This window comes from Diceros bicornis, chromosome X (assembly GCF_020826845.1).
Source record: "Diceros bicornis minor isolate mBicDic1 chromosome X, mDicBic1.mat.cur, whole genome shotgun sequence".
Lineage (NCBI taxonomy): Eukaryota > Metazoa > Chordata > Mammalia > Perissodactyla > Rhinocerotidae > Diceros > Diceros bicornis.
In genome coordinates, this window is record NC_080781.1 from 15416670 (window position 1) to 15441593 (window position 24924).

General features: G+C 39.3%; 1 protein-coding gene across 3 annotated transcripts in view; it reads left to right on the forward strand.

Moving 5' to 3' along the window:
- CDKL5 (cyclin dependent kinase like 5) overlaps window positions 1–24924 on the forward strand; it is a 138955-nt gene that overhangs the window by 98135 nt on the left and 15896 nt on the right. For all 3 annotated transcript variants that reach the window (XM_058535521.1, XM_058535522.1, XM_058535523.1), the window contains exons 9-14: window positions 1693–1882; window positions 7256–7336; window positions 12009–12160; window positions 16982–17948; window positions 21907–22008; window positions 22291–22396. In XM_058535521.1, coding sequence (XP_058391504.1) covers window positions 1693–1882; window positions 7256–7336; window positions 12009–12160; window positions 16982–17948; window positions 21907–22008; window positions 22291–22396 — 1598 coding nt within the window. The remainder of the gene's footprint in view (window positions 1–1692; window positions 1883–7255; window positions 7337–12008; window positions 12161–16981; window positions 17949–21906; window positions 22009–22290; window positions 22397–24924) is intronic.

A 24924-nucleotide genomic window follows, 5' to 3' on the forward strand; every position in this document is an offset into this window, starting at 1 on the left:
TAAATACCGGACAGTATTTGCCAAAGAAGAAATGAGTATGAAGTAGATCATTCTTAGAACCCCATCTGAGAATTCAAGTATGGTAGAAAGACTTGTTATAATATGGTTTTGTCTATAAGATGGCCCCAAGGAGTTAATTCTGAGAACAACCTTATTGTGAAACTTCAGAGAGTATTTGCTGCCTAATAATAGCTATCAGAAAATGGAAATTATGTTGAGAGATATGTGGGAGCTACCAAAGTAGATGGGGACTCCAACTAATTTGAGCCAAATTGAATATTGCCAATTAAACGGTTGTCAAGTACTAGTTGAAGAACCATATTATTTGTGTAAAAATCCCATTGAAATCAGTTGATATTTGATTAACATTAAAAATTTACATTTTTGTACATTCTCAAGACTGTCCTTGACATTACAAATAGTTCCAGCTGCATAAATTATTCAAATCAGTTGACAGAAGAAAAATAGCTTGTAGTGGGTATGTGGAGATTTTCCATAGGTTTTTCCATCTAGCACTTTTCTCTCTCTCATACTTGTGTGAAAGAAAGATCAGTATCCTTCCCTCCCCAACAAGCTACCAAAAACATTTAAATGAAGTTTCCTAATATGATCCTTAGGTTTTTGTGGGAAGGAAATGAGATAAATAAAATATTGACTTATTGTTACAATGATTTATTATCCTAGAAACATTTTCTGTATTATATTAATAATGCTTTACAGTATTTGTTAAAAGTTTTATATTACTACTATATCATTATGGCATTCTAGAATTTCATCCCATATATTTTTCAAGTATTTTATTTTGGCTTTTCCTTCTTAAAGCTTAGATTATTTGTGTTTGAAACTAAAGAAAATATGGTTTCTTAATCTACGGTATATAATTTGACTTAAGGCTATAGATATTGGGGTATACGTATAAAGCTTTTTGGAGGATACCTAGATTTTTGTGTATAGCCTCCATTTATTAATAACAGTAACATTCCTAAAGCCCTCTGGTAAACTCAGATCCTAGAAGAGAGCTATAAACCCCTAAGTAAATGGAAAAATGGTTAGAGGGAAATAGCTGTCATAAAGCCCCATATATGTAGGGTACAAATAGATTCAGGTAAATAATCCAATAGAGTTTAGCACAATCTTAGCTATTACAAATTGTGACTCTGTGCAGTCAGAGGTTAAATAATATTCAGTGTTCGTTTAAGAAGACACATAAGTCAGTAGTACATTTTAATAGACTGAATTCAAAAATGGATAAGATGTAATTTGTTGACCTGTAGAGAGCTTAAAGGATAATTACCTAGAAAATACATTTCCTGGGAGCATTTCATTCCCCAAGTGAGATGTTAACTCATCAGATGTTTGTGCTATATTAGGGTTTTTTAAGCCATTCATGTTCAAAATATGCCTGGATGTGAATAGATTTCAAATCAGTGTATATTAACTAAATTGTTATTAGTTTATTAACTATAATAAACTATTATGGGTTTATTAGTGTAGATTTATTCACTTGTGTTCTGAATTTTTACTTGGATATCCATAATTCCTTTTTTTCAACTTCACTTTTGTCCACATGGCACTTTTTAATTCCTTAAATACACAAATGTGTTTTAAATCATGAATCTGTTAAAAATAATTTGGAAATTATTAAAACATGTTTCTTCAGTTGCCAAGATAATCTCTCCCTTTGTTTTTCAGAGCTCCCTATGGAAAGTCTGTAGATATGTGGTCAGTGGGCTGCATTCTTGGGGAGCTTAGTGATGGACAGCCTTTATTTCCTGGAGAAAGTGAAATTGACCAACTTTTTACTATTCAGAAGGTGCTAGGACCACTTCCATCTGAGCAGATGAAACTCTTCTACAGTAATCCTCGCTTCCACGGGCTCCGGGTAAGAGGCTTTGCGAAAACTCAAAATGGAATCAATACAGCAGTATTTAAATAATTGTTCATTGCACAATGGAATGCTAAGCTATCCATCAAATACTATTCCCTTTCCCATTACAATGTTTATAATCCCTGTTATAATATTTTATTTTTGAATCGTATATAGTATTTGTGAATTTTAAAAAGTGATCTGAATTTGAAAATGGGAACTGCTAACGTTTTTCCTAATTTTTAAATTTCAATTTTTCAAAATCTTTTCTAGCATATGCATTATTATATTCTAAACTTTGATTACCTCAGAATGTTTCTTTATCCAAAATATTAAGCATCCCCAAAAAATACAAAAATGTGTGAATGGCTGTTGCTTATTTGACCAAACATATTTGTAGTGATTTGAGGACGACTGTGAATACTTGCATTCGCAGATTTAAAGGTGCTATTCTAGCAGGTATTTCTTGTCCATCGACAGTGAAACATCAAATCTTCTTTTCAAACTAATGTATTGTCTTGGGCAGCCTTTCCTAAACTTGCTAACTTTGTACAAAACTTATTTTCTGAGAATATGCTAAAAAGGATCTTCAAGTATAAACCTTCCCCAAATGAGGGACAACCAGCTTGCAGAGGCACCTTATTGGAGTGGCCAGTTATAGGCTGCTTCTCTCTTCCATCTACCCCAAAAGCTACTTTTTGGTTTTCAACTACCCTGTTTGGGCCAACATGCCAATTGGTGGCCATTGTGGGAACTATAAAATAAGCTCACCACTTCCTTTCTTTCTCTTAAATGCATAATTCTCCAACCATGTTTTCTTGACATGTGCTAAGCACTTTGGTTATTTCTTTGACTTTCTGGACCTCGGTTCATTTCACTTTGAAGAGCACGCCTCCTCACACATGAGTGCCTAACACACTAACCGCTCCTGCTAGGCTCAGTGAGTCTGGAAGAAATGAATGAACAGAAGTGCAAACAGTTTCTCTTTCATCTTCTTCCTGCTTTCTCTCTCTTCCAAATCGTGTGAGTTACCCCGGCAAGTTTCTCTTTTCTCCTTTTACTTTTGCCTTTGTAAGCCAAAAATTAGCTAAATTATGACCATTAATTAGAGTGCAAATGGTTCAGCAGTTATTGAGCATTTGTCATACTAGATGCTGAATATAGGACATTAAATAGGACTTGCCCTCAGTCTAGCAGAAAGAAAAATCAATTCTATTCAGAAATGAAGTTAGTCATAATTAATGAATTCCTGTTTTACTGAGACTATATCCAAACTCCTTCCCATCAGACCTTGCCTGTTTTGGGCCCTCTAGCTCCCTGGCCTCAGCTCATACCTCTCTTCATTCCCCTCTCACTCTAAATTCTCACCACACTTGCCTTCCTTTTTCTTTGACTTCTATAAACATTCCAAGGTTTTTCCAGCTTCATGAATTTGGGACTTGTGGCTTCTTCTCCTGGGAAGGCACTTTCCTTGCGTGGCCCCTTCTCATTTTGTAAATCTCAGCTCCAAGAGTGCCCCCTCTTTCTGCCCTCCCAAGATACTGCCCCCACCTCCTTCTTGGTCTCTCTCATAGCACTCTTCTTTTTCCCATCATAACACTTATCATAGTATGTAATTATTTTGTTTATTTACTTGTTAATTATTAACTGTTGGAAGTCATCTGTTTTCTCAATGTATTTCCAGCGTCTAACACAGAGCCCAGCATGTCTAGTTAGGGACTCAATGAATATTTGAATAATCGCTTGAACCAATCTGTGTTGTCAGCACTCAAGCGCAACCATATTTCCCTTCTCTCCATCTCTAATGCTTCTTTCACTCTTATCACCTTTTACCTGAACTATTGACAACTGCTCCCAAATTGATCTCTCTAACTTGCTTTCTTCACTTCAGTCTTTTCGCATTGTTTTTAGAATGGTAGGTGCAAACTGCACATTTAGTTCAATCTCCTTTGTGTTTAAGAGCCTCTACAGGATTGCTGATTAAGTTTAAACTCCTTAGGGTAGCATTAAAAACCACTTGCTCCTAGCCCTCCAGCCATTTCTCCCACCCTTTCTCACCCCCTGCCCCCTATTCTGCAGCCACATTGAACTTCTTCCCGTTTCCTTGACATGTTGCTTCTACAGTGCTACATGTTTACTTCTACAATTCTCCTAGTACTCACCTTGCTTCCCGGAAAGCTCTTCCTCCTCCCTCCCCCAGGCTCAGGTCAAATGTCCGCCCTCCATGAAGCCCTTCTAGACTCCTCCAGGGGGAATGGGTGACTCCCCCTTCTGCGCTCCTATAGCACTCTGGTCATACCTCTTTTGTAGCACTCATTGCAGTCTCTTTTAAATAGCTGTTTGCAAGTATGTATCCTCACTGGACTAATGAATTTCCTGAAGAAATGAACAACCATGTTCGCCATTATGTTCACAGCACGCCTAGAATAGTGCCTGTAAGGTTGAATAGTGTTCAATGATTGAATATTTGACCTGGAACATCAAGCTTGGTCTGCTGGCTGCCTTGTTCTTTGCCTGGGTAAAGAGGCTCTAGGCTGGATTTTCTGAAGAGAGTGTAAACAGATCTGCCGTGGTACCTGGCCTTAATAACTTACAAGCTAGCTGAAGAATTAAGACCTTTACACTTGAAATAATTAGAAAACAATACAATTTAGAAGAAAGTGTGGTATATAATAAAGTACTGCATTCTTTACTACATTGTACTGTTTTTTAATACATCACCATATATTGAGACCATGAGAGTGTTCTGGAAAGTTAGAAATCATGGTTGGCTGGATTCAAAGCAAGATTTATGGAGGATTTGAAATTTGAAATGAAGATTGAAGAATGAGTAGCATTTGAATTAGATAGGCCACACGAAGGCTATCTTTTCCTCATTTGTCTCTGGTCATGTTTGTTCACAGACGTCCTCACTAAACAGTATTATCTGTAAAATGCTAGACAGCACATGATGATGCTGCTTATAAATATCCTTCAGAGAAATTGCTGTTTCCATGACACTTCAATTTTCATAAACCTTAATATTTTTACATTTTAGTCTGAAAGTGTTTGTGGTATCTTAACTAAATGAGTTTAATCTTTTTGGAGGTTTAACAACATCTTTTGAGGGAAATGTCTTCTTTTATCATTTTACTGGAGAATGTCTGTGACAGCTAAGCATATGGGGTGTGTGAAGTGCAACTGCCGTGAAACACGGACTCACCAGTAACCAGTCCACGGTTATTTGCATTTTGATTCGGTTGTGTACAGATTGGAAAATCAACAAGATGTTGCTCTAATGGTATGCATTGCTTTGAAAAAGTAACAATTGCTATCCCAGAGTATAGGGCATAGACTCTGGAGTTAGACTGCTGGGGTTCAAAGCCTGACTCCATATTTACTACACGATTGACCTTGGACAAGTTTCTTGTGCCTCTGTTTCTTCGTGTGTGAAATGATGATAACAGATAGCACCTGATGGGGTTGTTGTGTAGATGAAATGTTATAATATACATAAAATGCCCAGACCAGTGCCTGACGCATAGTGACTGCTGGGTTAAAGAGGCACTGTCATTGTAGTGTATTGGCCAAGTGATTAAGAAAGAAAGAAAGGAAACAAACAAACAAACTACTGATTGGGATATACTTTAAACTTCTATACTTGGGTTTTGGTTATTTGTTGAATTATGTCGTAGCAGAATGGTGGCTTTCATTCAAAAGCACACAAATTAACTTTTTTTAAGTTAGGAGTTTGCTTGGTCATTTTTTATCATGCTATTTCTAATACCTTTTGACTTTCAGCATTAATTTTTTTATCAATGAAATATTGCTTCTGAAAATAAAAGGAGGGGTTATCTGGTAGCATAAGATAGACCTCATAAGCAAAATATTAATTAAAATGTGCCGGTATGGAGTTTGTTTTCACAGCGTGACAGGTGTCTCTCTCTTTGGGCTGATATTTAATGTTCCAACAACATCCAAAGGAACCTCTCTACCTCTCAGGAGAGGCAACTGGGTTTAGAAAGAGTGTGCGTTTAGATCACAGACCTGGGTGCAAATACTAGTTCTACTGCTTTTTAATTATGTAACTTACCTTGAACCACTTATTTGAACTTTCTGATCGTCACCTTCCTCATCTCTAAAATAAGAAGAATAATTGCTAAAATGCCTCACATAGCATCACTTCCCTCAGAAATCAGTTTTAGATTATTGCCTGTGTCTGTGTTAAGTTCATGTTATTCCTTCTACTTCCTCTATCTAGAAGGTGCTGTCCTACTTTTCTGTGTCCTCACATTTTTCTTACCTTTCAAAATCTAGTTCAAATATTATCTATGGATTCCTTCTTCTACAGCTGCAAACCACCTTGGTATCTCCTTTCTCTGAGCTTCGATTAGAATTTGCAGCTACACAGTTTAGTTCTGATTGCTTTCCCAACTAGACTGCAGATTGCTTCAGTGTGAGGTTTAGATCTTACCCATATTATATGTCTCCTGCCGTACCTAGCACAGTGTGGGGATGATGTCATAATCTCTCCTTAGATACCTCGGTTGAATTTTCCTCCATAGCTAGTCCTCCCATCCACTTATTTAGCATCTTCAGGGATTTCAGTACTTTGAAATGGTGTCACGTTGGTATAAAGGAAATATATATTTAAAGCAACGTAGCCCTCCCATTGGGGGTGAATGTGTGGCACTGGACTCTAATACTTTACCATCTACTTAGATATTGCAAAATGTGAATTGGCAGAGGGAAGGACAGAGCTTCTAAATAAACCTGACCTCTTCCCTTCATTTTATTTAAAAATGTCTTTGTTAATTTAGGAGCCTATTTGCCTTCTGTTCCAACTTACATAAATGAAGGAACTGAAAACAGGTCAATAAAAGAGTATATTAAAAGCAATAATAGAGCGTGTGTCTGAATTCGCTATTTCTACTTCTCTGGCCTTTCAGGTACTGGCCTCTATCCCTTTTTTTTTTCACTTTTCTAATTTTCAGAAGTAAATGATATGTTATTGTGAAAAAGGCTTAAGAATTGTCTGTATAAGCAGACATATTCTGTTTAAACTATTATAACTGGATTGTCTATATAGGTAGACAATTCTGTGTAAACTGTACAAATTGAGTTTCAAATTTTTATATTTTGGTTTGTTTTATGTGCTTCAGTATTGTCTGAGTAGATTGAATTATCATCTTTCACATGTGAGTTTTCCTGTTATTTAATACCCAGTCCTATTAATCCATACTTCAAATATATAGACACCAAAGGTAATACACATATGGAATAAATTTGACTTGGATTGGCACTAGGGCAATAACTTCTAGTCATCTGCTACCTTCTTCTGCACTCACAGCACATGCACACAAACACCCTTCCCCGTGTGCTAACGCTTCTCTCATGTTGTTCTTGCAGTTTCCAGCTGTTAACCATCCTCAGTCATTGGAGAGAAGATACCTTGGAATTTTAAATAGCGTTTTACTTGACTTAATGAAGGTGGGACAAGTTGATGTTGTCTGTATAAAATGTCTTTTGGGTTGTGGGTTTTCTTGTGTCTACATATGACCATAGCCTGCTTTTATGAATAAAATGTTTTCTTAATAGATGTATAATGGTGAATAATGGGGGGCTGTGTCATGTTAAAAGGCATGTAATTTATTTAAAATCGCAGCAGTATCTGGTATTGTAACATTTCATCTAGATAGGACCATGAGATACCTAAATTATGTTCTTAAAATGGACAGAATAATAACAATCTAAATATAAATAATAAGAATGAAATAAAAAAATTTATTCAGCATTCGAGCTGCTCAGGCATAACGTTTTAAAACAAATCTGAAAATGAATGTTGAAAGAAAAGAGATTCTAACATTTTTTATTTAAGGCCTCTCATAAGATTATTTTTATCAGTGAACCTAATTCTGCCCTTTTTCTAACTTGGCCTCTTCTCTCCGAGACAGATGGGCTCTTTCTGGCTCTTCTCACACAGCAGGAGCACTGCTGCTGGCATGCCTGAGCGTTCCTCCTTGTGCTAGTGCCCCCATCCCGGTCTTCCCGCTCTGGACTACTGAAAACATTCTCATCATTTCTCTTCAAGTTTTTCTTTCCCAGTAGACAGTCAGCCCCTTGAGTGAGAACTATTTTTTCATATTTCTCCAGCTTTCATTGTCGCCAGCCAGTGCATAAGCAAGTGCTGGTTGTTTGATAGTAGACCTTCAAAAACCACTTGTTAATGAATCAATTTTATTTTCTGCCCAGTCAACCTGTGAAAATCAGAGAGGTTACACTGTGCACAGAGCCTTTAAAGGTGTACTTAGCACAGTTGGAATTTGCTGAGCAACACTCTCAGAACTTTGCTGTGCTTTAAACTATGTTAATCTGTGTTCCAAGGAACACTGTGTAAATAGGTGTGGGGGCAGAGGTGGGCGAGGGAGGCTTGGCCTTTGGGAAAGGCCACATACCACATAACCTTTGTAGAGATTCACAACATTCATTAACCTATAACGGCTTTCAGAAATCCCACAGTAAAGAAGCATTTCTGTCACATCCAACACTTCCCAAATTTAAATACTGAATGCTTTTTTTTTTTTAAAATAAAACTCTACAGCACTAGTGTTCTTCTGAACACAGATTGAGAGATGCTATTAAAAAAAGAACCCTCAAGGCTCTTTCAGGTTAATTAGGCATAAATTATCTTTTAAATCAGTTGGGTTTTGTCAATATGTTCTTTCACACAATCAATAATTATTTATCAGGGCCTTAATTATGTGGTAACTTTTAAAATGTAAATAGAATAAAGTAGGAGAACTGAATTAAATACAATTTCATGTTTTCTGCCTTCTGTCTTTTTTTAGTTAAAAATAATTGAACTTTGGGGCTGGCCTGGTGGTGTAATGGTTAAGTTCGCACACTCCACTTCAGCAGCCCAGGGTTTGTGGGTTCAGATCTGGGGCACAAACCTACATACCGCTCATCAAGCCATGCTGTGGCAGCATCCCACATACAAAATAGAGGAAGATTGGCACAGATGTTACCTCATGGACAATCTTCCTCAGCAAAAAAATAATAAATAATTTAATTATTAAATTATTTACCAAATGTAAATTATTATCAAATGTAATTACCAAACATCAGTGTGATACCTGGTAAAATCTAGCCGAGATAAAAGTACAAAGGTAACCTGAATCTTTCTGCATTTATACCATTTTGGAAGTTATACAGTCTAATTCCTATTCATTTAATATATTTACCCTTAAATTTCTTTAACATTAAGTGAACGTTTTCATTGAAATGTATATTCATAAGGTATAAAAATTATGTGTACATCTCAGTTAATTTTTATAATGTAAACATATCTATGTAACCCCACCCAAACTGAGATAGAATTATTAACACCCCAGAAGTCTCCTCACGACCCCCTCCCAGGCTCTACACCCCTGCTGGTCCCCACTCCTGGGAACCACGAGTCTGACTTCTATCACCAAAGGTTAATATTGCCTTGTTATTATTGTTATATAAATAGAATTATTCCTTTTGTCTTTTAGCTATTTTTGAAAATGAATTTGAAAAATAAATAACACCGTTTATCCTGTCATGAAGAAATATATTCTCTATGCCGTTGCCTAAGGCAGATTTGATAATTCTGTCTGTATATAAGTACCTGAAATGGCCATCTCATCTTGCATCTGTTTATACATATCAGCCATTTTAGTAGGGATACAAGTCACCAGAATTAATCAAAGCCCCTAATAACTTAAAGAACACCTACAATAATTATATGGGCTCTGTTTTAGTAAAAAAACAAAACAAAGCAAAACAATAATAATGTTGTTTTTTTCCCCCCGTGTACTGAATTTTGAAACTGTTTACTCAGTAAGTTCTATACTTTCCTCATAATGACTTCATCTTTCCAAGTAATTTGAAAATTAACAGCTGTATTCATAATTATAGAAATAGTTCTTTGGGTGTGTGTGCAGTAACATTTTAAGTTAAAATAGCTTGTTAATGCTAGTAGATATTTGGCTTCTGAAAGGTCATATGTACTTCTAATTGAAAATACTACTCAGGGGCCGACTTTCCTTTGTTTTTAACTAGTATTGAAACCATTTTGATGATAACTCTTTTAACTGCCAGTGAGACCAAAAGCATTTTATATACCTCTATAGTTTTTATTTTTTAGTAAGAAGAAAGAATTGGGATACTTTTAGAGGTGTCTGAGTCAACATGAGTGTAAATCTGCTTGCATGTAAGCAGTGGCTTGGATTACCGGAATCTTTTGATCCAAAGTGAATGTTTCAGTATCTGATAGGATCAGAATTCATATTTTCTGTGACGCTGGGTTGAAGGTGGTTATCTGAAACTGACTTCTGGCTTATTGGGAGCAAATCTAGGTGTGCTTTTGCTGTTCAACAGTGGATCACAAAGAAATTAACTGTGGGCAAAACCAATGAAAGTGAGCTAGAGATGCATTTGGGAATGCTGGAATTTCACCCTTCTTCCTTTCTCTGAGAGAGAATGCCCATCACTCAAAAAGCAAATTTCAGTGTGATCTATTGAGATGTGTTAGGTTATATAGGTTATATTTCTTTATATATTTGCTTAATTTTTCAATAAAAATCAATTAGTGTTAATAATGAGTCACCTTTTAAAATCTTGTCCAATTACTAATAAGATTAATATTAGAAGAAAACATTTTAGTTGTAAAAAAAATCTAATATGTGCAACATAAAAGGATTAGTACCTTAAAGAATAAAGGACACTTACAAATAAATTAACAGATACACAAATAGAAAAATAAGAAAAGAAAGAATATAAGTAACCAAAAAACATGATTTACCTCACTAGTAATCAAAGACATGAGTTAAAACAGCCGTGAGATACCATTTTTTAAATAATTTATAAATGCTAAAAAGGATGATATAGATAATGCCTATTGTTGATGAGGGTGCCAGGAAACTGGTAGACTCTCAATTGCTGAGAGGAGTATCATTTGGAACAACCATCCTAAGGGGTAATTTGGCAACACATAGAAAATAATCCTTAAGAGTTTGCATGCCTACCAGTTCCATCTCTAGGAGTTTATCCTATGAAAGGGACCATGGATATACTCAAAGATTTCAGATGTTCATCACAGCATTAATTATAATAGTGAAAAGTGGTAGCCATCTAAATGTCCAACAGTAAGAGACTGGTTTAATAGTATATCCATACCACAAACTTCTACATAGTCATTTAGAAACATGTTGTAAAGTTATTTGTTGCAGCACTGTTCATAATAATAAAAGAAGGGAAACAAATGAAATGTTTATCATTAGGGAATTGCTAAAAACAACCTACGATACATCCATAGAGTCGAAGCTCTTTACTAATATGGAATGATCTCTTACGATCTAATGTCCAGTGAAAAGAAAGCTAAGTGCAGGCCATTGTGTGTATGCTACTGTCTGGGTAAGATAAAAGCAGATGGAGATGTGTACAGAGTATCTATGGAAGGATGTACAAGAAACTGGTAACATGGGCCTCCAGAGAGGGGGACAGGAGAAAGATGAAGAATGTATATTCTTTCATGTGAGTATATACTTACTCAAAAGTATATTTAAAATGTTTAAATTATGTTGTAAAAAATGTTTTTGATTAGTAAGTGAAAAGTACAGGATACAAAACTCATGTGTATAATAAGAGCCAGATTTTATAAAAGAAAATATGTATATATGATAATCGCAAAAGGGCTGAGAGGTCATATCCCTAGAGGACAACAATGATAAGATTATGGGTGATTTCGGGCCGGCCCTGTGGCTTAGTGGTTAAGTGCGTGCGCTCCACTGCTGGCGGCCCGTGTTCGGATCCCCGGCGCGCACCGACGCACCACTTCTCCGGCCATGCTGAGGCCGCGTCCCATATACAGCACCTAGAAGGATGTGCAGCTATGGCATACAACTATCTACTGGGGCTTTGGGGGAAAAAAATAAATAAATAAAATTAAAAAAAAAAAAAAAGGTTATGGGTGATTTAGATAGTCCTTTAAAAAATCTTTTTTGGACTAAACTGTGTTTGCTAGATGTTCTTCCATGACCACACATTTCTTTTATAAGAAAAAGAAATAAGGTTTTTATTACGATTTAAATTTAACTTTGTAATGTTCTTTCCAATCCTAATTTTATTTCCTAAGAATTTACTGAAGTTGGACCCAGCTGACAGATACTTGACAGAACAGTGTTTGAATCACCCTACATTTCAAACCCAGAGACTTTTGGATCGCTCCCCTTCAAGGTCAGCAAAAAGAAAACCTTACCACGTGGAAAGCAGCACTTTGTCTAATAGGTAAATATTCCCTTTTAAGGAAATATAGATGCAGTGTTGGTCTTACAAGTAGGTGGAGGAGGTGGCTGCTTAAATGATACAATTAGAGAAAAGAAGGAAAGCCCTCTTTATTCAAAAATATCTTCCTTATGCTTATTACATGATTCAGAACCACAATTAAAGAGTTGTGTGGGTCTTAAAGACTTTATCTTTAACAAGTATATTATGGAAACCTATGCATTCCTTGGGAAAGGTGGCATGGGTTATCAACTAAGGGGGTTTCTAACCTCATGAGCTAGAAGGTTCTGTGTAAATGGGACCCAGTGGGTGATGCTTGGAGGAAGAACGGTGGATGAGGGCAAGGGGATTTCTGGAGGGAGAAGAGGATGCCAAACACAGGTGAGTGGGAAGGCACGTAGGACAGTCTTTGCAACCAAACTCAGTCAGTCTGCTCTATAGAAGGGTCTTGTGTTTTTGTTGCTCTTGTCTATTTATCATTGAGTTGAGAAGTTTTTTTCCCCATAAGAATAAGAATAAGGAAGTAGTAAAGTCAGTTTGGTAGATAGTGATTAAAATTGGTGCTTTTTAAAATATAACTTTTCAGCATAATCTTAAAAAAAGAAATCTCTATTTCCTGAGGGAAAAAACTCACAAGGGATTGGACTATGCAATCAGGTTCTCTCTCCAGAACTGACGTTCCGTGATTCTGTTGGCTGCATTTACAGGAGGGCAGTGTGCTTGTCACTGTCTCCTTGTCTTCCTTCCTCTCCCAAGAAGCTGGTCTTGTCATCTGGCATTGCTTAGACTATGGGAGATAGGAGATAGTTTCTCTCATCTACTGTTAAGAAGAGAAATAGAAAACAATAATTCTTAATGTGGACCTTTTTGAATATAAATTTTCTCCCATTTTCCCCCAATTTTCTCTCCTTGTAGAACAATTGTTCTTAATCCATTGGAATTTTGAAAGCTCAAGACCTGGTACTTTTTAGAACTGTGAGCACATCCATAAATTGGCAATAACCATTTATTCTCTATTTTCTCTGCTTAACTGCGATGGTGTAATTGTGTTTTACAGCTCTTTACTTTCTTTAAAATGACTGGTTTTAGTTATTGTTTCCCTCACATCTTATAGACAATTCTTACTTTTCAAGGAGGTCTGGAATCAGATTCAAATTCCCTTTAACCAAGTTTGTGTTCACCTTGTTGTCTGTTTCTATGAGATTTTAGTACACTAAGTCAAGGAATAGTATTCATCGTTTGGTTGCTCCTTTGCATTTAGGAGTTTCACATTATGCCTGTCTTATCTGGGGTCACTCCCCTTTCAGGTGCTTTTCTCTCCCTTCTACCTTGTCACTTGACTCCTCTAGTTTACATTTGCAAAGAGAAAGGATCCCAGTGATATAAAGGTTAGTAGACCGATGATAAATTTTTGATTTGTGCTATAGTGATTAGTGGTATAACCCATATCATGAAAGGGGGCCTGTGTATTCGTCCTCTAGTGACTCACTTGAGAAAGATCCCAGTGGGGATTTGAGGTTCTCCCTGGGAACCCTCTTTAGGGATCTGTCAAGGAGGATGTGTGTAGTGATGAGGATATGGTTTATATGGATCTTTGAGGAGTCCTCCCGAATCCCCTTTTCAAGTAGATGAGAATAGAAATTATAAGTAAATAAAAATCTCTGGAGGAATTTGTTTTTAGGTCTTGACAATGTACTAACTATATTAAAGAAAAAGTCCTAAATGGTTTCTCTAGGAACGATCTTAGCTCAGTTTACATGCATCTGGAAATGTCCTTTTGTCCACACTTGTCTGTGGTCCATATTTCCTCTATGGAAACCCTTCTCGTTAGAGACACTACTTCTTTTCTTTTCTTTTTTTTTTTTTTGAGGAAGATTGGCCCTGAGCTAAATCTGTTGCCAATCCTCCTCTATTTTATATGTGGGATACCACCACACCATGGCTTGATGAGTGGTGTATGTCTGCACCCGGGATCTGAACCCACAAACCCCGGGCCACCAAAGCGGAGCATGTGAACTTAACCACTACACCACTGGGCCGGCCCCTAGGGACACTTCCCAGCACCATTGTAGAGATGTTCATGGCACCGTATCATGGTGGCTGCCGCTTACACACTCCCCTGACTTGTCCCTGAGACACACTCACATACCCTCTCTTCTGTCATCCAGGTTCCTGTCTCTGTAGGAGAAGCAGTGGGCTCTTGCATTACCTAGCCCCTGCCTAAGTCTGCTTCAAACTCTCCTGAGGTTCTGCTCACCTTGGACATGGCGGGATGGTGCTTCAGCCTGCCCTGCACTGCCCTCTCGCCAGTCCTGCTTTGCCAACCTTCTCCATAAAAATGTCGCTTTGCATCTTTGATGTTTGTTTTGAAAAGTTATTTTGCCTAAAGAGATTAACTATCTATCTGTCCTGCCAACCATTTAAGAAGGGTTTATATATAAAATCCTCTCAAGTGGTTGGCAGTTTAACACAGATTCTTTACAGTTGTGTGTCAAAGAGATCTATGGAATTTTTCAAGCAATTTTTTATTGTTGTGCTTTGGCAGAGCTCCAATTTGAAGACCATTTGATGCCCTTTCTACGTAGGAATTATGTACAAAACTCAATGGCATCAGATTAATATCAAGACAGAAACTTTCAGAATAGCAATTTAGGTTCTTTGTACATTTATGTCAACCTAAATCTTTAACAAATGTTTCTACCTTAACTTTATAGACTCCCTTTTCACGTTAGAAATTGTGTCTTACATTGCTATGAACATGTTCTTTCTAACATGTAGGTTTGTGCTTCACATTGAGAGCAGTGTTTCCAAGAGTTTCAAAAGCTCGAGCAGCTGTCTTCACTCTTCTCCTTTTCTGGTCCTCTTGGGAGCTTCAGACGTTTCACAATATCTGCATGTGTTATCTCTGCTATTACTCTCTCTAAGCCTGAAGGAGAGAAAGTGTTGGCACTAGGGTTCTGAGAGCCCAGGGGAGCCAGGCAGGAGGAGCCACCCCGTGGAAGCTGTAATCTGGAGGGACACAGTTCCCATCTAAGTCCGGGTGCTGATGCTGGGAAGGAGCAGGGAAGACAGGCGCCAGCTTCTTGCACTGCTAAGCCCCACTGGGAGTTAGGCGGTAAGGGAGCCTGGGTGCAGCAGTCTGCAGTGTTGGGCTCCTGAGGCCCAGGATGGGGCAAGAGAGGAGTGGAAAATGGATTGGGGGTTGGGCAAATGGAGAATAACCAGCACATTTAGATCTATTTATGGGTGAGACTGTTCGTCTATCATCGTTTGGGTTTTTGAAAAGTTGCTGAGATGTTTTAGTTACCGAGAATAAGTTGACAAACGACTCTGATGGTTTAAAACCTGATGCCTTTAGGGTACGACGACTGTCCTTTATTGATCTGGGGAGACTCTGTTGACATCATTTAACAGAAAGTGCAACTTTCCTTTCTTTATCATTTCTCTCTAGGTCTGGGATCTGCCATTTAGTTAGCTCATATTTAAATGACCATATTTAATGCTGCAATTCTTGTGCCCCAACTGGGAGAGCTTAGTGAGTGCATTTAGGAGATGATGCCTTCTACATTGTTACAGGCTTGCTTGATATCAGATACTTTTTAACCCTGGAAGGTAGGACGAGAGGAAAAGGGCCCTGACCCTTGATGCCTGAGCAAGTGTGGATTCTCACAGGGAAAATGGGAAGGCATAGTTTCACAGATTACCATTCTACAGAAAACAAAATGTGACTTTTCTTCCAATTAGTGTGTGATGGGAACAAAACTCTCCCAAATCAAACCATCTTAGCAATAGAAATATTTGCAGCAAAATTTTATGAATGCATAGTAAAAAGGGAATTGTGTAAATTATTTTTCATTTGAAAACATTCTCAGCTATCTCAAACTACAATTTGGTCCTTTAAATAGTTACAATAGAACAAACTGACTTGGCTGTGATGTCATTTTCAGCTTTCAAATAGAGGACAAGGTTTTCCTCTGGATTTATATTTTGTATTTTAAACCAAGTAGGAAATGAAGCTTTAAATCCTAAAGAAGGCCCCAGATGGTTTGGAATAATGACATGTGAAATGAAGAAGAGAATAAATTGTGTCTTTTGGAAAGAAATTAACTCTTTAGATCCCTCTGATCCAGTTAGAGACATGTTCCTGTTTAGTGTACATGAAGATGTCTGAGTACAAGTACTCCAAATAGTGCCACTTCTCTAAAACATAAACATTGATCACCATGTTTTCCCGACAAACCTCACCAGGCAATTTACATTTCTTTTTAGAGTACCATTTTCTTTTATTGAGTACATTGCTAGAATTCTCATTGTTTGATGATACAGGCTAAAGACAAAAGAGACGCTGGTGTCTGTAAGCATGTATCTCTGAGGCAGGCTGTGAGTTTTATAAATAAAAATGAAGTTGAAGGAACACAGTGACCTTCAAGTCTAAATGTTGCCGTCTGACATTCAAGCAGGCAAGAGTTATAAAGAGTTTGTCTATAGCTAAGCTCTCTTCTCCTTAGCAGGCGTTCTATAACAAACACTCGTGAGCACCAATATAGCAAAAGCACGTTTCCTCAGATTATCACTTCGAAACTGTGTTGGCAGCAAGTTAGCCGAGCATTTAAGGATGCCAAAATCATTTCATCAGGACCGATGCTTTGTTGCAGAGTGACTTGATCTAAGGAACTTACTTCTTAGAGTTATTTGTTGGCACATGTTAGAGAGAGTTTTTTAGTCTTTGAGGTGTTTTAGGTATTTGTCCTTTTTTTTTTTATGATACTTTTTGTGTGTCTGCTATTGAGGGAAACTGATATACTTCTTTCGTTTTTCACATAGAAACCAGGCCAGCAAAAGTGCTGCTTTGCAGTCTCACCACAGATCTAACAGCAAAGACATCCAGAACCTAAGTGTGGGTCTGCCCCGGGCTGACGAAGGTCTTCCTGCCAATGAAAGCTTCCTAAATGGAAACCTCGCTGGAGCTACTCTTAGTCCCATGCACACCAAAACCTACCAGGCAAGCAGCCAGCCTGGGTCTTCGGGTAAAGATCTTACCAACAACAACTTACCACACCTTCTCAGCCCAAAAGAAGCCAAGTCAAAGGCAGAGTTTGATTTTAACATTGACCCAAAGCCTTCAGAAGGCCCAGGCACAAAGTACCTTAAGTCAAGCAGCAGATCTCAGCAGAACCGGCACTCGTTTATGGAAAGCTCTCAGAGCAAAACGGGAACACTGCAGCCCATTGAAAAACAGAGTCGACATAGCTACATTGACACCATTCCCCAGTCCTCCAGGAGTCCCTCCTACAGGACCAAGACCAAAAGCCATGGGGCCTTGAGTGACTCCAAGTCGGTGAGCAACCTTTCCGAAGCCAGGGCCCAAATTGCAGAGTCCAATACCAGCAGGTACTTCCCGTCCAGCTGCTTGGACTTGAACTCTCCCACCAGCCCAACCCCCACCAGGCACAGCGACACGAGAACTTTGCTCAGCCCCTCCGGGAGAAATAACCGAAGTGAGGGCACTCTCGACTCACGCCGAACCACAACCAGGCATTCTAAAACAATGGAGGAGTTAAAGCTGCCCGAGCACGTGGACAGCAGCCATTCCCATTCACTGTCTGCACCTCATGAATCGTTTTCTTATGGGCTGGGCTACACCAGCCCCTTCTCTTCCCAGCAGCGTCCACACAGGCATTCCATGTACGTGACCCGGGACAAAGTGAGAGCCAAAGGCTTGGACGGAAGCTTGAGCGTAGGGCAAGGGATGGCGACCAGAGCCAACAGCCTGCAGCTCTTATCACCCCAGGTACAGCTTAGGACCTTGACCCGATCTGTTGGTGCTCGTCATGGGAAGGTGGTACAGAGGTGTGAACAGGGTCAGTCTGCAATTTTCCCTACTGCAGGAGGTTGTACTTTCTCGATAGGATACATTTAGGGAAGCAATATTTAAAGGACTAATCTGTAAAAAAAATAAAAATAATTTACTTATTTAAGCCAATTATTGAGTACTCAAGAGAACTCAAAAAGCTCGTTTTTAGAAATCTGTTTCCTTTCTTAAATGTTCCTTTCTGGCATATTTTGTTGAGAGAATCCTATTTTGATTTATTACAGAATTTATCAGCTATATGAGTTAGTTTTTAATTTTCTCAAAATTCAGTGTGAATTTATGGGGATTTTCTCTAATCTCTCCCAACCACATTTGCTTAAGTCAAACTCTTTTGCTAATACCTTACTCGATATCTTAACTGAATTGAAAAGTTTTAAATTTAACTAGAACTATAGGTAAATTTAACTTCAGGATAAATGTTAATTTTCAGTCTTTTAGATTGTTTTTAAATCTCAAGGCAGTGTTTTTAGCATAATGCTTCCTCCATCTTACTGATCTTTAGACTCTAAAACTGACACTAACCTGTTTGAAAGAAGTAGCATGCTTACAACAGAACACGTTTTTTAAATTATGTTTTTGTGATCTATAACATTCACCTGCATCAAAGAAATGAAGGTGGAGAAAAGCTAATGTCAGAAGGAAGAGTTTCATATAGGGAAAGTGCTCACTTTTAGAGGATATGAAAATAGGTTCATCAGCATGTGTCAGAACTCCAGGAAATATGGATGGAGTCTGTCATGGGAGGCTTAGCAAGATGAGCGCTGGGGACGGGTAGACCGTCAGTAACTGAGCAGTCGGTGTAGCAAAGCAGCTAAGAGCTCAGGCTGGAAAGCCAGACAGACCTGGCTTTGTATCCAGTTCTGCAATGTGCTTCAAACTGTGTAAATTTGGGAAAGTGATGTAATTTCTCTGTGCCTCAGATTACTCATCTGGGTGGTGTTATGAAGATTAAACACAGTGTATAAAGCACTGTGCCCGGTGCCCGGCACAGAGTTAAGTGTTGAACAAATTTTAGTTGTTGCTGCTTCTGTGATGGTGGGGGCTGTTCTTTAGACATTGAACACCTCCTCTGTGCTGGGTATTCTCAGGCACTCAAAAGAGTCTGACATAGGGTCCTTGCCCTTGAGAAACTTATCTTCTCTCAGGGAAGATTAAATTATACATGATAACAATGAAATAATTAAGAACCAAATTACTGTGGCACTTGCTATAAATAGGAGTTGAGAACAGGGAGAGATCATTGTGAGCAGGAGCAGTCAGAAGTGGCTTTAGGGGCAACTAAAGGTCTTGCTCTGAGCTAGGGTGTAGGTAGAGGTTTTAAATGGCTAAAGAATGAAGATGTGTTCAGGCATTTACTGAGCGAGGCACCATGATAGGCTCTAATTAGAGTGATGAAAAAGATGTGGTCCCTGTCCTCTTGGAGTGTGTGGGCTGGGGGCGGGGGGCTGGCACCCACTTGCCAACGGATAGGCTGTTGCAATACTGTGAGGCTGCGTGCCGCGCTGCACTGTGCTGGAGGTATGCGCGCCTATGGACAGCCTAGGGACAGAGAGGAGCGGCACAGTCCCGGCAGGGGGTTGTGGGAGGCCCCCAGGGGAGGTGGCATCTGAACAGAGACTTCTGGGATTTAGCTAGGGGAAGAAAGCGGAGACGACATCAGGAAAGAGGCTTGAAGGGAGGGTGGGAAAGAGCGCTGCGAGGAAAAGAGGGTAATAGAGACATTAAATAGCGTGGTGTGCTGTGGGGATTGCAACTTGTTGCACGTTGCTGGAGTGAAAAATGCAAGATTTGGGGTGGCTTTTGCAATAATCCAAGCATGAGGTAGGGAGAGTATGTTCTGGACTAAGTCAGTGCCAGTGGGAAGACAGAGAAAGAGTGGGTCTTAAAGACTCCTCAGAAGTAGAAACAATGGGACTTGTGAATTGCAAGGTTCAATATAGGAAAAAGAAAGACTTCACAGTTTCTTTTTGGGGGCTCCTTTTCAGAGGAGAAGAGAGGACTTTTGAAGTCACCTAATTCAACCCCTTTATTTCACAGATGAGCATGCTGAGGCTCCAAGAAGTTGAGTGGGTTGCCCAGGTTTACCCCACTAGTTCAGGGCACAACTGGGATCATGAGGCAGTGTCTAGTTTCTTAGGCCAGCACTCTTCACGCTGTATTATGCTGGCATGTTGAGGTTGAAGTGACCCTGGGCCCCTAAGCAGAGTTGTTCTCCCCGAGGTTGGAAAGACCATCTGGTGCTCAGGTGAGAGGAAGGGCAGGAGATACACGCTTGCACGTGGAAGAGATACACATGGCAGGAGATGCCGTGATCGGAGTCAGAGGAGCCCCTGTGGAGTCCATCTAGAGAGCAGAGAATCTCTAGGGCCTAGAAAGATCTCTATAGAGCCTGGCAGCTACCAATAGATGCTACATGGAGGTCAAAACCAGGTAAAGTAAGCTGGCATTAAGCATAGTGTAAACAGAGAAGAAGTAAGAAAAACAAAAAGCTATAACTTGGAAAAGGCAAATGGACTAACTCTCTGAGAGATCCAGAAAAAAAACTTTGTGAACATGGTGGAAATAAGCTAATTCTAAACAGTTACTGTGGGCTAAGCACAGATCCAACTGTTACTGAATTTTAAGTCCAGTTCGGGCGGTACAGTGCCAAGCTGCAAGAAAGTACAAGTTTAAAGACACAAAGATGGCAGACGGCTTGACAAGTAACCAAAGCTGTAAATAAATGACGAGAATCACGCTCTTGCAAAGTATTGTAGCCACCTTCAAGAGCAAGGGGACTGGACTGGCACTGTCACTTAAGAGTTTAGGTTAGATGTAAATCATTTGTTTTCTAAAATACTTTTCTATAGGCCTTTGTAAACAATACAGGTGATAAAATTCAAGTGAGTTCTTTTTACAAAGTAGAAAGAAGAAAGGCTACATTAGATGATTTCCTGCCCAGAATCCTTTCATAGTACATTTGGGGACTGAGGGGGAGAAAGACAGAATCATATTTTAAATTTTAAATAAAATGTTTTTGATACATCACGAAAGGCTCAAGATAATACTCGTTCTGTGCGTAATGTACAGATATGCAATGCAGCTAACTCCTCCTAATGGCTTGGTAATTTTGTTCCTTAATCTTTTTTTTCCAAGGGTAGAAAATGCTACTTTCACCCTCAATGAACACCATGGTGGACCAAGGCTGCTCTTAGCTATGACTCACTTCCTTAAGAGAAATAGATAGTGTCTCCAGAGATGAGCACTGTCATGATTATGGTTAAGAAAATACATGAAATATAAGTACTGTTATCCTTGAGAAGATTAAGAAGAGAACTTAAGTACATAAACTACAGTAGTTAGGGAATTAAGATAATACAGTAGTTAGTTATTGAGTACTGATTCTATTCCTTGATATACTCAAAGAACATTTGTTTTCATCTGAATCTGCTATATAAGTCCTTCTTAAAAAATAATTTTGGATCTACGCAGTTCTTTTTGGGGAACTCAGCCTAAAATCTGCTAGAGAAATTTTGGATTAACTAATAGAATCTCGAATTAGAGTACTGCTCAGAACCATGACTATCTAGATATTAGGAAGATAATTCTCTTTGTTTTTAATAATTAATTGAACTATTTTCAGAGTAATTCAATCCCAGCTCGCCTTTACTTTAATGAGAATTTCACTTTCCATCTGTGTGACATTTGTTTGACTTATTTTACATTCATCAGATGATTCACTCTTTTACGGGACAATTTGTGTTTCAGCCAAGTAAGATTTTTTATTTTAGCCAGTTGAGGTACTGGTTATATACCAAGTAAAGCCCCTGGTGATTTAGGTGATTTTCATTCCTAGGAACAGGACACTCTTATAAATCCTTTTAAATTTGACTTGCAGCCTGGAGAACAGCTTCCTCCAGAGATGACTGTGGCGCGATCTTCCGTTAAAGAATCCTCCAGAGAAGGGCCCTCTTCGTTCCATGCACGGCAGAAGTCTGAGGTATGAATTCTCCAGAGTTGCTACCTTTTATGATAAAATGTGCCATAAAGGTAGATTGTAATGATGTCAAATGACCAATCTTTTAAAATGTATTCATACCCAATCTTCCACAAATAATTTGTACTGGCTTGTAAAGTAAGTGGTTTTCCTCAAGCCATACTTCTGAGTTTTCTCTTTAAAAGAGCCTAGAGTAAATTATAGACCAGTTAGGTACTGTTCTAAGTTTACAGGCCCTGTTATCGCTCTGTCATTTACTTTTTATAAACCTGTTTCCTGTCTCAGGGCGGATCGTATCATGACCCGCACTCTGATGATGGCACTGCCCCTAAAGAAAATAGACACCTATACAATGATCCTGTTCCAAGGAGAGTTGGTAGCTTCTACCGAGGTAAGCCTGGCCCCTAGCACCCACCAGGGCCCTCTCTCCTCTCCCCCTCACTACACCTCCAGGCCGCGCCCCCCACTACATTTCGCTGCCCTGACTGCCATCAGACCAGCGTCATTCTTGCGTGTGCGATTGCCTTCCAACGCTTCTCCCTGCCTCCGGTCCTGCTGTCTTAGTTCAGGCCCTCGTGGTTTCTGACTTGGGTTCTTTGAGTAGCCTGCCAACTGGTCTGCCTGTCTCCAAGGTTGCCATCAAAACAGTCCATGGAATAATTCTTCTGAAGCTGTGTTCTGACCCCACCACTCATTCATTCAATTAAGTCATAAAATATTTATTGACGTCACCTGTCTGCCTGACACTGTCCTAGCTTAGAACATGTCAGTGAACGAGACAGCCAATGGTCTCCACCCTCATGGAGCTCACGTTCTCATGAGGAAAGAGCAACACTAAATGTAATAATTATATAGAGCAGTAAAAGATAATAAATGCTACAGGGACAAAAATAGAGCAAGGCAACCCATTGCCCCTACCACGCTGCCCCCCCCCCCCCCCCCCCCCCCCCCCGCCTCCCCAGTCCTCTCTCTCACCTGCTGAGAGTCCTCGTGGCTTCCCACTGGCATCAGGACAAAATCTGAATTCCCTAAGATGCCATTTCAGGCTTTCCGTGCCCTGGCCCTTGCCATCCTCTCCAGCTGCTCTGCCTCCTCTCTGGTGCCCAGCCTGTGGGACTCACACCCATGCCATGCTCTTCTCTGGCCTGAAACGTACTCCTCGCCCTCCTTGGTAGCTTGTTTCTGTTCTTTTAAGATTCTACTTTGAGGTCCTCTGCAATGTGATGTCTTCCCTGCCCACTCAGACGAAGTGAAGTGTTTCCTCCTCTGTTCCACCCATGGTTCCTTATCTAGGCCTCTAACATGACACGGACCACATGGCACTGATTCTTTGCGTTTCTCACGAGATTGCGAGGCCCTCAAAGACATTGAGTTCTCTTTATGTTTTCCTCTTTTACTCTCATCGACTAGCACACTGCCTAGCAGTTTCATAAATATTTGTTTGTTTGTTTGTTTATTTTTGTGAGGAAGATCAACCCTGAGCTAACATCCATGCCAATCCTCCTCTTTTTGCTGAGGAAGACTGGCCCTGAGCTAACATCTAATGCCGATCCTCCTCCTTTTTTTTCCCTTTTTCTCCCCAAAGGCCCAGTAGATAGTTGTACCCCAAAGCCCCAGTAGATAGTTGTATGTCGTAGTTGCACATCCTGCTAGTTGCTGTATGTGGGACACCGCCTCAGCATGGCCCAACAAGCGGTGCGTCGGTGTGCGCCCGGGATCCGAACCTGGGCCGCCAGTAGTGGAGTGCGCACACTTAACCACTGAGCCACGGGGCCGGCCCCAATATTTGTTGACTGAATAAAAGAAAATCTTCAGGTGTACTTGCACAACCTTATAAATGTACTTCAATGTTTAATAGAGAACTAAAACAGATGCTTCGAGGGCTGTGTGGATTTAGGAGACATTGACAGAGAAAGGCATCTCCTTTGAGGAGCTACGCAGTGATAAAGTGAGAGCCCCCGGGAAGCCCCAGCCACTAGTAGGTAGACTGACACCAAGCCCATCGAGGTGGGGGCAATGTCCTAGCTCCAGGAGGCACAGCTTCTCAAAGCCTTCAAGAGTCACTACGACCTTCTAGAGACACCCATGCCCACATTGCCTGGCTTCTGACTATTCTGTTGATTAGGGAGGACAGCTGGAAAGAGGCAGGAATTGGGAGGGAATGTGGACAACTGCTTGGTCATTTTAATTAGGAACCTGAGCTAAATACATTTATTTAGGACTAAATGTATATTGAATGATGAGGCTACTCTGTTCCCTCCCAGCCCCACCTTTGAAAAAAGCATAAGGCATCCAGTATGCCTTTTAATGCATTTATTTATTTTTTTTTCTGATGCCATGGTTACTTTAGAATTCTATGGAACTAAAATTTTAATTCAGATTAAAGTTAATTAAAACAAAATATTGTAGTTTATATGAGCAAAAGCCTTTTCTTCTATTACTGTAAGTTTTACTTCCAAAATGGACCATACACGTTATTTCTATAGATGTCTGGAGAATATACTTTAATATAAAATGTTAGCAAAGTTTTAAATTAATTAATCAATTAGTCTTTGACCTCTGGAAACACCATTTTATTTTGATTGCAAGTGAATTAAATTGGTTAATATCAGTAAAGCCCCTCAGTGGTCTTCCTCATAATCCACTTCAGGGTTTGGCAGGTAGAACATTTTTATTTTAGGAAGTCTAGAAATAGAAGGAAAAAATTTAGGTGAAACATCTGGAGACTAAATCTTGATTTGGTGATATCATTGAAATGGCAGATGTTTCCATAATACTTCCCGTTTCCAGTCCTACTGGTCAAGGGTCAAGTGAAATGGTGTCATTTATCTTGGTATACAGCCTGTAGATTCCTTTTGTGATGAAATTTGCAGTATATTTTGATTTATGACCAAGCTTACAAATTGACAGAAAAAGATA